This window comes from Phascolarctos cinereus, unplaced genomic scaffold, assembly GCF_003287225.1.
Source record: "Phascolarctos cinereus isolate Bilbo 61053 unplaced genomic scaffold, phaCin_HiC Scaffold_4;HRSCAF=312, whole genome shotgun sequence".
Lineage (NCBI taxonomy): Eukaryota > Metazoa > Chordata > Mammalia > Diprotodontia > Phascolarctidae > Phascolarctos > Phascolarctos cinereus.
Window position 1 is genome coordinate 641850133 of NW_027555847.1, and position 14286 is coordinate 641864418.

The 14286-nt window shown below is 37.0% G+C and overlaps 1 protein-coding gene across 2 annotated transcripts in view; it reads right to left on the reverse strand.

Moving 5' to 3' along the window:
* Positions 1 to 1948: 1948 nt before the first annotated feature.
* FAM135B (family with sequence similarity 135 member B) overlaps positions 1949 to 14286 on the reverse strand; it is a 321857-nt gene continuing 309519 nt past the window's right edge. For both annotated transcript variants that reach the window (XM_020967062.2, XM_020967061.2), the window contains 5 exons: positions 11880 to 11977; positions 11467 to 11618; positions 10190 to 10300; positions 8026 to 8139; positions 1949 to 4814 (listed from right to left, as the gene is read on the reverse strand). In XM_020967062.2, the coding sequence (XP_020822721.1) occupies positions 4609 to 4814; positions 8026 to 8139; positions 10190 to 10300; positions 11467 to 11618; positions 11880 to 11977 (681 nt within the window). In that variant the 3' untranslated portion in view covers positions 1949 to 4608. The remainder of the gene's footprint in view (positions 4815 to 8025; positions 8140 to 10189; positions 10301 to 11466; positions 11619 to 11879; positions 11978 to 14286) is intronic.

Below are 14286 nucleotides of genomic sequence, written 5' to 3' on the forward strand. Positions count from 1 at the left end.
TTGACTTCCCATACCTGAACCCCAATTTCTGCATCTGTATAATAAGAACATTGGACTAGATAATCCTTACTGTCTCTTTCAGCTCTAGCATTCTATGTTCTATTTTCAAGCATGTTGGAAGATCCCTTCCAACTCTAAAATTAAATTATTCTTGTGTCTTATTCACAGTAAGTACTTAAATGTTTATTGAATAATAATCCTCACAGTGTGAATATGTCCAGGTGAAAAGTAGGAATATATAGCGCTGGACTTTAGGCCTCCAGAGTTTGGACAAGTCACTGTCACCTTTTTTTTGGTTCTCAGTTTTTTCATCTCTAAAATGAAAGTGTTGAACTACTGTTATTCAGTAATTTTTCAGTCATGTCTGACTCTTCATGACCCCATTTGGCTTTTTCTTGACAAAGATATTGGAGCTCATTTTAGAGATGAGGAAACTGGGCCAGATTTGAACTCAGGAAGGAGAGTCATTCTGACTCTAGGCTTGGATACACTGCACTAACTAGCTGCCCTGGGTGCTGCACTTGATAAACTATACATTTACTCTGAAAGTTAAATCCTATTGTTTTATCATCTAATGAGTTTCCAGAATCAATGAGAACCTGAGTGAATTGTGCACAGGAGTATCAACAACAACAACAAAAAAAATTGATTCAGTTTCTTTTAGTCAGTCAAAAAAAATTAAATACAGGTCATCTTACGTCTCCTCCTCCAGAACAATTCTGAAAATTTCCAGCAAATAGTTTCAAAGATCTGTAGCTGTGTAGACAGGTTGTTTCATCTGTCCTATAATTTGATCAATAGTAACTCCAATTACTATCAGTAAAACTAATCTCTATTTTCACTAACAGTACACACTGAAAACAAAACAGTATTAGAAGATATTTTTCTCTCTCTGTCTCCCTCTCTCTCTTCCACACACACACACATGTATGTGTGTAGATAGATAGATAGATAGATGATAGATAGATAGATAGATAGATAGATAGATAGATATGTACATACATACTCATCTCTAAGTCCAAATTTTTGACCACTAAGAGATTAAGTTGACTTGTACATGTTAACAGGGGCTGGCCTTGAACCTAGGTCTTCCTGAGCACAAATTTCACCTTTTAGACACTATGAAATGCTCCCTTTCTAAAGAAGAAACTAGATTTTTATCTTGGCAGATATTTGGTTCATACATTTTCTATATCAATAGTATAGGTTTCTTTCTCTATTTCTATCTCTCTTAGTTTCCCAGTCTCTATCTGTTACACATATATCTGCATACACACCTACATACATACACAGTTAAAGGATCAAATATAAAATATAGCTCATACCTTTTCCCCAAATGGATGTTTGGTTAAAATTTTAGGATAGCCTACAGTCAAGGTTGGTTTTCTAACAAGATGTTCATTCTCTCTCTCTCTCTCTCTCTCTCTCTCTCTCTCTCTCTCTCTCTCTCTCTCTCTCTCTCTCTCTTTCTCTCTCTCTTTATCACATGCACTCATAGTTTGTTTTTTTCCCTTTTCAAGAGATCTCATTTTAAAGATAGGACCCATATTCATGGAAAGTCTACTTCAAATTAACATATATAAAATCATGAGATTTAGTACAGACAGTAACATTAAGCCCTAATTAGGCTATCTCTGTCATATTACGTATGAGGAAACAGAGGTCTAGAGAGGTGAATTGATTTTCTGAACCAGTTCTGCTGATGGTCACAATTGTCATAACCATCAAGGCCAAGATTCAAAATCAATCTTGCTTCAAATCCAGGGCTTCTTCCATTTTTATCAAATTAGAATATATACACATACATGTCTCCTGTATATGTATAGTATAGATACATTTATATATTTATACATATATGCATATGAGCACACATGTTGGTGTGTGTGTGTATATATATATGTATATATATATATATATATATATATATATATATAAAATTATCTGTGTGTATGAATATAAAATATTTATATATATACTACAAAGTCTTTCCAAATGAGACTATCTTGAGTTCCTAGAAGTCTGACAATATACACACTTTTATAAGATTAGCATGTATTTTCTACATGACAGTAATATAAACTCATAAATCAGTTGGGCTTTATAACAACGTCTTTACAACAGAGACAGCTACCCCAGTGAAAAAGAGGCACTGGGGGATCTCAAATCATTGCATTGCTGAACTATTTATTATTGCCAGTATTTTTATCAGTTGGTTTAGGCAGCACATTGGATATTTTTTTTTTTAAAAAATCTGGTTATTTAAATGGACAATATTTGTTGGATTCATCTTGGCTTTATAGCCAATGGCTCTGAGGGCCTTCAAATGATCACACATTGACACATATCACAGAGAGGTTCATAGACATGCAATGGTAAGACTGATGTGCTCATGGGAATGGATGCATTTGGCCAAGATGGGGACATTCTTATAAATTGTGAGCCTTTCTCCTGGGTGAACATGCATCAAAAAATACATAGTGCTGGACATTCAGAGAGATGTATGACTCCATAGGCCCTCATAGGTATCATTTTCTTCTAAAAAGAAAGAAAGCCAGAGATTGTACATTATCACTAGGGAGATGACTGCTTGTAATCAGCTTTTAGACAATATGGAGCCAGGAGTTGATTCAAAGGAACTTTGCTCTAGTTCTGGCTCTAGCACTTTTTATCTGTGCATACTTGGATGAGTCACTAACCTTTATTGGGCCTCAGTTTCTTCATCTCTCAAATCAAAGGACTGGAACACATGCTCCTGAAGGTTTTTTTTTTAAATATATTAACATTCTAAATTCTAAGGACCCTTTAATCTGTAGCAATCTATATAGTCAGGTCCTTTTCAGTTTTAACATTCTATTTTCTATTGTTACTTCAATCTCTAAACATTCTATGATTCTATGATTTATTTTTTGGTAACAACTTACTACTATGGGCTTAATGGAACACAAGTCAGAGGGAAGAATCATCTCTAAGCTAAAACAATGTCCCCGAGTTTTATAGTATAGGTACTTGGAGCCCAGTCTCACTGAATTTTTCTTGAAGGTGTTTCCACTTTTAATGAAAGGGATTCTTTCAGGGTAAGAGCATGAAGCCTTTGGTCTCCATAGGCTTCCATAAGAAATGTTCTCTGTCATGGGCTTTTAATCACTTCCACTTAATTCGATTTTAAAGCCATACATTTAGCCAGCATTCAGTATTCTCAGTTCTTTGCTGGGAGAAAGACCAAACCAATGATGTTTGAAATTTCCTTTCTTGTTGAAATGACCCCTGTCCTCAAAGTCTTTTTGAGCTGGCAAGTAGCTTACAGCTATTCCAGTCAAAAGTCCTTATTTGAAAGCTGAGGAAGCTAAAGCTCATAGAAGCTGAGTGACTTGCCTATGATTATCCAGCTAATAAGTAGTAGAATTGAGACTTGAATCTGGGTCTCCTGAGACCCAGCACATTGCTGTCTGCTCTGAACTCATTTTGTCACTTTGCCATCTCTTTATCTGTTGTCCTCTGAGTTTTTAGCATTTTTCTGAAGGCAAGATGACACTGTAGGGTATGCTCACTGTAATTGGGTTAAGATTTCAATTCTTCATCCCTCAATTTGGATGATTTTATTTCTTTATAAAGGAGGAATAGTTGGCCATTTTAATGGTCTTCCCTGTTTTTTTTTTCACTTCTCCCCAGTAGCATTAGGTGGTAAGTTGGCATTTCTTTGGATGACTACAATAGTGCCATCAAACCAATGTATAGTAGGCTCTACTTCGAGTATAGTGATTCCAATTTCCTATAAGTAAATATCCCTGACTGAAAACAAAGATGTAAACATCACCAATAACAAAAGTATGATGTAGACCGCAACTTAAGTAGGGATCCAGAAAAAAGGTACCTGGACCAACTGGCCCTAATATACTCTTCATGGGTATTTTTATTTGCAGGATACCTAGGATCAGTGATGAACTACCTTACTCCCTCCCCTCCCTCATGTTCCCACCCCCACCAAAAGAAAAAAAATTTTTTTTAAGAATACCCCTTTAACCATGTATGAAAAGGAATGATGGAATGGAAATCACATTTTTTTTTTAAACAGAGATGGCACAAAAGAATTTATAAAGGATTCTTTGCACATAAATAATCTCCAGTTCTACACACACAAAAAGAGGTTTTAACCTGAGTTCTGAAATGTTTCTATGAACTTATGTCAACTGACAAACACTCAAGCTGGTAATGCTTTGGACAAATTGAGTTAAACAGGGGAGGAAGCCATTGTTCTATGCTATTAAGATTATGACACTGGTCCCACCACCTCTCTCCCAACACTTGTTTATTTTTCTTCTTATTCTTGTGAAGTATTTGGAATGAGACTACAATTTGGTAAATGATGGTTTGCTTGGCTTTCCTAAACCGACATAGGAGCAGCTTCAATATCTGTAACCATCCCAGTATGGCCTCCTCCTTTCCGCTTTCCACCTAAAATGCAAATAGGGCTCCTATTTCAATGTTTAGCATGGGCCTCCTGTCTAAAAAGCTGTATGTTTCAGCTAAGGGTCTGGATGATACTGAAAAAAGTGCACTGGTTGCTTTTTGGGGTATTACACAGGGCCCTAATTGAGTCCCCTAAAGCCATTATTTGAAGTAGTTGAGTCCTGTGACCAGGAAAAATTTCTCCAGGAAGAGTTCAGAATCCAGCACAGCTATGTGGGCAGCTCGGCCGATGAGGGCATTGGCAGTGTTGGGCAGAGCATGGAACACGTTGTGTCGAATTACAGTGCAATCCTTGGCCTCAACCAGAGGTTGGAGAAGGTTGTTGATCATCTCAACATAAACTGGGCCTGAAAATTAGGTAGAAGAAGAGTCATTCACAATACAGCAGTAACTGCTTAATAATTTTCTACTTGTACTAAAAGTGCTTCATTCAGCTTTTAACATAGGTGAAATCAGTAACTCTTGAACAGGAGCTCTTAAAACTTTTTGTGTAATGGACTCCTTTGGCCTACACACCTATTTAACGATTCTTTTTTAATGCACCAGGAAATAGGATTACAAAGGAAATCATATTAAAATATAGTTACCAAACATATAGATTGTATGTATGTAGTTGTAGTTTATATCCCCTGCTCTAGAATTGTAAGTTCTACAAAGCATGTTTCTTTTTAAATATTTTTAAAATTTTTTGATTTTTATTTTCAATTCCAAAATATCTCCTTCTTTCTGCCCCATCTGCCACCCATAGAGATGTCAAGAAGTATGGTACATATGAAATCATGCAAAATATTTTCACATTAGCCACATTGGGGGGGGAGGAATAATATGCTTCAATCTGTGCTCAGAGTACATCAGTTCTCTCTCTGGAGGTGGATAGAATTTCTCATCATGACTCCTTTGGTATTGTTGTGGATCATTGTATTTATCAAAGCAGCTAAGTCTTTCACCATTGAGTATCTTTATAATATTGCTGTTTCTGTGTACAATGTTCTCCTAGTTCTGCTCACTTTTCTTACAAAGTACATTACTCACAACTACCCTACCTTGAAGGTGGGATGGTAAAGTAGAGTTATGATTATTTTAGAAATGAGGGAAGCTCAGGCTTAGACAGGTAAAGAGACATTATATATATATATATATATATATATATATATATATATATATATATATATATATATATATATATATATATATATATATTAACTTCACATAGCTATTGAACTCAGGAATCAGGACTTGAATCCAAGCATTTTAACTTTAAGATTACTGCTTCTCCTAATATACCACACAACTTTACATATCCCTATTAAATTCTGTACACATGTCAGATTCTGTTGATAGCTGGGTGATACAAGGGATAGCCATCGGAATTTGATTGGCTGTCATTATGTTTCAAGAAGGTAGAGTGAACAGCTAGTCAAACATGATATAACAAAACCTTAGCCTAGAATAAGAGAATAAAAGAGGCAATATAGTATAGTAGATAGACAGCCAGCTTTTGATTCAGGAGGTTAGCCCTGATGTTGGAGCTGCAAGACCTGTGTTCAAGTACAATTCTATCATCTACTAGCTATGAGATCTTGGCTCAAGAGGCAATGTGATACAGTGGAAGAACCCCTTAACCTCCCTTAGTCTCAGTTTCTGTTCAGTAAAATGTGTGGTTAAAATAGATGGACCAACTACTGGAATCTTCCAGATCTAAATCTAAAATTAAATGATCCTGAGTCACTAGAACTCCCTAAAACTTAGTTTCTGCATGTATAAAATGAAAAGAACACTTTCCCTGGACCAGATTTCCCTTTGGAATTGCAAAGTTCTTTTTAATAACTTCAAGTTTCTCCCTGAAACAAAGACCCATCCTTTTAGTACAACATTCTATTTTTATTGGTGTGTGGCTGCAAATCATGGAATGCCATGATTTCTGAAGAACTGAAATCGACAATCATACAAAAGGCAATGTAGAGATGGATGGTAGGATTGAGTAAGGTGGAACACATACTGATCAACAGATGATGAAGGAGAAATGGACCGAAGGATGTTATCAAAAAGATGTAATAGTGGGGAAAAAAAAGATGGATTGTGCCCATGAGAAGAGGGAGAGGGATAACTATGGTGTGGGACCCATGTTCAATCTTCATGAACTTAGAAGGAAGCGTAGAAGGACCCCAGTATGTTGGGTAGTCTCCCAGCGATGAAATCATAGGTGAACATGGACAAGAGATTCACAGTATATCAACGAATGGATAGGTTGTAATCTGCATTACTAAAGGCAATATCCACATTTATGAAATTCTAAATACATTTGAATAATACTTTCCCTACTAAGTAAGTTCTTTTGGGGGATCAAATGGGTAAATAGATATGAAATTATCTTATCAAGAAGCAGTATAAAAATATGGAGTATTCTTATTCTAACACCACAGACACATTGAATTCAGACACAATGGGCCCACTCCTTCAATCAATCTATAAACCAAACACCAAGCACTCGTGAAACATCTACTAAGTGTCTAGAATTACACTAGACTCCTTTAAAAGTTATGATGGAACAAGTCAATGGCCAGGTTCAAAATGGTAAGGAGTATCAGTTTGAAAGAGAGCAATTTGGTCCATTTGTCATTTCTTAAGAAAGGAGTTCATAAAGCAAAATTCTATATTACTGCTGAAGAGGCATCTCATTGAGAGATAACCTAATGTAGTAGAAATACACTGAAATTGAAATTAGAGAACTTGAGTTCAAATCCCAGTTCTTCATCTAATTAACCTGATAACTTAAAATTGCCACTAGACTTCCTGGGCCCATGATTTTGTCATCTTCAAAATGAGGGGATTGTATTATATAACCTTATGATCTATACTTCAACACTCAAATGGACCCATGATCTAACTAATAACTGTGTATTCCTTCATATTTGCTCATTCCACAAGATTCTTGTCTAAGAGTCCTTAATCCAACATGACTGAGGTCTTTCCTTGGTTCTCCCACTATTTTGTAGATGTCAGGATAACACTCAGAATGCTCATTAGTTATTTTTTCTTACTGCATGGCTGGCTAGTTTTTTTCTTCTCTGCTTGTATGTCTTAGATGCAAGTCAATATTAGAAAGTCAGCTCATTGCAAATAGGGATTGTGTATTCTTTATGTTTCAATCCCAGTGCCTGGCACAGTGCTTAACTCATAGTAGGCACTTAATAAATGCTTCCTTCTATGACTGATGAAACATTGTTTGTTGCAGATTAAACCATTCTCATACAGTTTTCCATTGTTCTTTGATCCACCTACAGACCTGATCCTCTTGAGATTTTTGGCATTCAGTAATTAACATAAATGCTAAATGCTACTTTTTTAAGCAAATAAAAAATCAAAGAGCATTAGTGGATAAAGCTGCCTATTTTACATATCTATTGCAAAAATTCATCATTTATTACCTTACATAATAAGGCTTTGCTTGTGTGGTCAACTGGAGGTTCCAGGGCAAGCAACTGGAATCATTTTTATTTAACATACTCTTGCACTCAAAACAAGCAAGGTCTGACAATATTGTAGGATATAACCTACCTGTATGCCTGTCCTTGAGGGCCATTTTACACATTTCAATCCTTGCTGAATGAAATGGCACGTACCGGTCTTGAGGAGAAGCAACCAACACAACATTTTTAAAGTACTGAAGGCCTAGAACAAAGAGGAGGAAATATACTTTCTTTTTTACAAGGAAGGAATAAAAAATTCACATACTGTTCATTTTCTGGATTATAAAGACAGAGTAGGCATTATTAAATGCTTGTTGCTCATCTAAGGATCTGATGCCTCTATACCATGACAATGGCAGAATTGTAACCTGGGGAATTTGTGTGATGTTATTACCACATATGAGGTGCTTGGACTTTAGGGAAAAAAAAGCCCTCACTGGTCCCTGAGTTATTCACAGTATCTTGATGGGGAAGGTACTCAGAAGTCTGAAGGGTCAGAGGTGTCCACTATCACAGAAGCAGTCCTCAAATATCAGGGCCCATTTTGTACCTCACACCCTGAAGAGGCTTCTTGTATTCCCATGGCAAAAGGAAGGTCACACCTCTTGTGTCTTTCAGAATTCCCGTACCCACTGCACCTCTGGAAAACATGTTTTTCTAGAGTGTTGACTTGTACATTATGCTAAGATATGACCCAAGGGACCAAATTCAATTTCAAAAGTATCTACTGAATGTCTATTGCATAGCATATGTTGTTTCAAGTACCAGGAGAGATGCTACTACTAAGTTGTGTTCATTATCATGTTAGTTTAAAGGCAGTAAAGGAATAAAGATACCGGTGTAAATAACTGCACTTACCTAATGCTAAAACTAATACTAATAGTTGGCATTTACATAGCACCTACTGTTTGCCAGGTACGGTAATAAGAGCTATTTATAAAACTTCATTTTATACTTACAATAACCCTGGAAGGTTGGTGCTATTATTACCCCATTTTACAATGAGGAAACTAAGGCAGAGATTAAGAGACTTGTACAGGGTCACACAGGTAGAAAGTGTCTAAGGCCAGATTTGAACTCAGGGCTTCCTGACTCTAGGCTCAGAATCCTATCCATTGAGCCTCCTAGCTGCCTCATACAAAATAAAACTTGATGAAAAAAATAAAATAAAAGATAACATACCCTTAGAGAGGTACAGCACAACCATATATTTTGTGAGGTCTGGGGTCTATGATTATTGAGGAGTAGAATCAGGGAAGACTTCATGGAGGACTTGATGTTGGATAGTAGTTATTTTTTTCTGTTATTCTACTTTATAAGAAGATGGTTTCAATCCTGGCCATTTCCATTATAGCCATCTCTTTGCAAACTACTTTTGTATGCCACTATATTCTCTGAACCAGAGACCTCACGAATTGGGACTTAAAACATCTCAACTATGGAACTGTCCATCTGGAGACCTTGCTATCCAGAGCCTTGCTTTGCATTCCAATCCAGCCATCTTCTTCCTGCATTCTTACTTGTCACCATACACGGACTCAATATCCTGACCTCAACACATATACACTTTCTAGCTCTGGAAAGTAATCAATTTAATATGGTCACTGCTACTGCATGTAACATGTCAAGAAATTCCCCTATGGCTCCACTCACCACCCCTGGGACTTCTCAAACCTAAACATTAGTTTAGCAGTTGTTTCGCCTGTCTACCACTCCCCTCTAAGTGTATCTCACTCCATTGGAATATAAACTTCTTGAGCGTCTCTTTCTTTTTTTAAATGTTTGTCATTAATACTTAGCAAGTACTTGTTAAATGAGATATTTTTAAAGTGTTTAGCACAATGTCTAAAACCTAGCAGGCACTTAATAAATTCTTGTTCCTTTTCCCTATTACGTAGGGCTTATTCAATGCTTTTTCATTCATTCATTTTTTTTAATCCATTGGACCATTAGGACCACTTCTTATTTACTTTTTTTTATTTTTATGCCTTATTATTATTATTTTTCTTTTTTCAATATCACTGCCTTTTTGCATTGACTCTTCTCCCTTACTCCCATATATCCCAGCCTTTACCAGAAACAAAGATGATCAAGCAAAACAAATGAGCACATTGGTCATGTGTGAATTTCCACACGTCTATTCCATTTTTTCTCTAATGAGAAGCAAGAAACATGCTTCATTTGGTTTCACTTCCATGGCCTCAGCTTCCTTCTAATTCTCCTCCCCAGACATGTATAACAGAGCAGCCCACCTGTTTTTTGGCTCAGTTGGTACAGGAAACATTTGCGCAGATCTGTGTTGTCCCTGAAGGTCAGCTGCAAAAGGGACCCAGATTTCTTCAGCTTTTGCATTAGCCACAAACCTAGTAAAACAGAAACAGGGTCAAGAATCCATTTCTTTGCATTCTGTATGGTCTTCCCCACAACATAAGGGTTGAGGGACACTGGAAATGCCACTTTATATTCAGAGGTCATTATCTTGCTCTGCAGGAGTAGAAATGGAAAGCTTGCTAGGTTCATAAATCTAGAGTTGGAAAGGACTCATTCAATCCAACCTTCTCTTTCTCAAGATGAGGGAGTTGAAGTACAGAGTGGTTGAGTGCAGGGATATGTAAGGACAGGGAAGTAATAAGTTTCAAAGGTAAGATTTTTATACTAACTCCTCTGATTGTTGAACTAGTGTTCTTTTGATTTTGAATTTGCTAATAAATGTCTGAGGCAGGCTTTGAAACTCAGGTTTTCTGGATCCCAGCCCAACCCACTATTTACTATACCACTGAGCTCTCCCCAACCTTGGCCAAATCTTCTAACCTCTCAAGAGTTTGATTTACATAGACGTGAAACTGCAATATCTACCCTCCATATCCTCTTACAGGGCTCAAATAAGATAGCAAATGTGATAAAAATCATAGGAAAAAATATGCAAAAACACTTTGCAGACATTATAGTGTTATACAAATACCAGTTATTAGAGCAATTGTGAGAAAAGGGGTAACACCCTCAGACAACCATAGCATTTTTTTAAAGAATTTCAAAGCCTCTTCCAAGCAACAATCGTGAATGGTAAATAGTACACATGTTATCATATCCATTTTATAGATGAAGAAATCGGGGAGGTGGAGGGGGGGAAGGGTTAGCAGTTTTAAGTAATCGTCCATTGTTATGCAGCTTATTCTTTCATCTATAAAATGGAGATAATAATAGCACCTACCTCCAAGGTTGTTGTAAACATCAAATAAGATGATATTTGTAAAGTGCTTTGCAAACCTTAAAGGCCTATATAAATGCCATCCATTATTTTATTTATTTATTTACCCATTTGTTTGTTTGTTTATTAAGAATTCTAGGCAGGAAATTAATCCAGACTTCCTGAGTCCAAGTCTTCCTCTAATATCTCATCATGGCACATGGAAGTAGCTGGGTGCTTGTGAAGTCTACTTCAAGGGAATAAGAGAATTGGCAGGCCCTTACAGACAGGAGATGGAGTCGGTACTGAATTCAAAAGGGATATGGCTAAGTAAAGGTTTACCTGTACTAACAAGAGTACTATTGTTGTACAGTGTCCCCAAGTGCGGCCCAGAGAGAGAGAGAAAGGTATGTAGCTTGTTGAGGTAATACCGAAAACGAGGCCGAGTCAATACTGATCGGATGATGATGTTGCCAAGGGAATGGCCAATGAAGCTGTTTGGAAAAACCAAAGGATATGACTCCATTAGACTGTGATCTCCTTAGGATGCAGTATGTGTCACATCTACCCACGTATGCCTAGCACCTATCACAGTGCCATAAACATAGTAGATGTTTAGTAAATGTTGAAATGAATCTTATTCAATAAATATGCATGTCAGTATCAGCACCTCTCAGGCTACCCAACAATCAGCGAAAAATAAATACTATCTAAGTCATCTTTTCCTTATTTCTTCCCCTGGAGTGTGTTTTTACCTGATTCGAGAAATAGACAGATTATACAATTGGATATGCTGAATGATCTCATCTAGCAATCGGTCTGTCATTGTGTCAAAGTCAGCAAAAGTGTCACTCTGAAAGAAGAGAAAGCACAGAAGGGACTTATGAAGTTACAACAATGAACCATGACCCCAGACCATAAATTTCTTCTGTGATTGTCTAATCACATCATGGTATACTGTGGATAGGGTTCTAGAATGGAAGTAGGAAAATCTGGATAAAGCTACTTGTCTACCACTTACTACCACTTTGTGATCCTGGCCAAGTAATGCCACCTCTATGAGACTCAGGCACTTCATCTCTAAAATGGGAAAGTGGGAATAATCATATTTATATTCTGTGCCTCATATGGGTATGAGTGGACTGGAAATATTTTACTGGAGAAAAAATGGGGGTGTGATATGAGAGATAGGAGACATCCTTCCAAGTATTTGAGGGGCTGTCTATTGAAAGCAGGATTAAACATGTTCTTAGATTGAAAGGGCCAAATAAAAAATCACAATTAGAAGTTACAAAGGCTCAAATATAGGCTTGATTTAAGGTACAGGCAAGGGGATATGTATGTGTGTGTACACACGTGTATATACATACACACGTATATATAGATGTATATTTTATGTTTCCTTTTTATATATGAATGTATATATGTATGTATATACACATGTATATATGTTTTATGTGTTTCTTTTTTATATATAAATATATATATATATATATATATATATATATATGCATGTATATATATAGATACATACATATTTCCTGTCTCTCCATTCTACATGACTGGGGAGAAAAATTGGAAAACAGATGAGGAAGCCATGGAAATAAGACCAATTAAACGTGAAGTGGTGGAACAGAGGTGTAGAATTGGACATGTATATTCAGACATGACCAATGTACTCCTTTGTTTTGCTTAATTATCCTTGTTTTCTACAACGGTTGGGTTATATGGGAGTTAGGGGGAGGAGTCAGTGCAAAACAACAGCGATATTAAAAAAAATATACACACATGCACACCACACCACACACACACACACACACACACACACACACATATATATATATGTATGTATACATACTACATAATTTATATACTATCCAAAAATGGGATTCCCTAGTAGTTTGTGGCTCACTAGATGTCTTCAAGTAAACATTAGTTGGACATTATACAGGAGAGTCCATGTTTGCATGTGAGAAACAGGTTGGGAGGTTCTATGGCTCCTTCCTGAGGTTCTGTGATTCTCTGATCATTCAATGCAGCCCCCTCATATTATGGTGAGGAAACAGAATATACATAATTTGCCCAAATCACATAGGCAGACAAGAGAGGGACCCAGATTTGAGCCCAAGTCATCTGACTATAAATCCATTGCTCTTTCCACACCTAGGTGTTACAACTTTTTTTTTAAGCTTACACAAAATTACTGACATTTGCAGCAGAATGAAATGATTATTTAACCTCTAGAATCACCAGTTAATCATCTTGTTTAAAGATGTGGGTTTGTTGCTCCAATGGGAATCAGAATCAATTTCCAACCTAAGTAGATATGCGAGAAATTATCATCAAGTACGGATGCAGACACTGTTGGAAAATATACCTCTAGCAATGAATGCTTTCATGAGTCAACATGCCTTGCTAATGTCAGCCCACTCAAAGGATTCCCCACTAGGGACGATTCACTCAGTGCTCTTCAAGATGAACAGATGCAGGAGGCAGATGTAATTTATAAGGTTTCTGCTGTGGGATAATAGAATCACAGAATCTCAGAGTTGGAAGGGGCCTCAAGGTTGGGTCCAAACCATACCTGAACAAAAACCCTCCTCAAGTGGTCATCCAACTTCTATTTGAAGTTCTCTAGTCAGGGGGAACACATTACCTTCCCAAATAGCCCACTGTATTTGTTACTTTCCCCCTGCATCAAGGCCAGATTTGACTCTTTTCCTCTCTTTTCTACTGCTACTGGTTCTGTGCTCTCACGCCAAGCAGAAAATAGTCTAGTCTTTTCCCACATTACAGCCCTGAATATATGTAAAGAGAATGATCATGACCCTACCCCTATTTTCCCCTAAGTCTATCCTCCAGGCTGGAGATCCAATGTCCCATCAGCTAGTGCTCATAGGTCATCATCTCATTCATCACTAAGTATAATGGCGATGAACCTGTAGTTTATGACATTTAAGAACCGAAGAAAATAGGAATATTTAGCTTTAATTCCTGCCTTCACTATCTTCTTACACCTTACATCACTACCCCCCACCCCAGCCCCTCACACACACTCACACACTGCAGTCCAGTGACACTGGCTTCCTTGTTGTTCCTTGAACAAGACATTCCATCTTTTAGCTCTGGGCATTTTCACTGACTGTCCTTCAAGCATGGAAT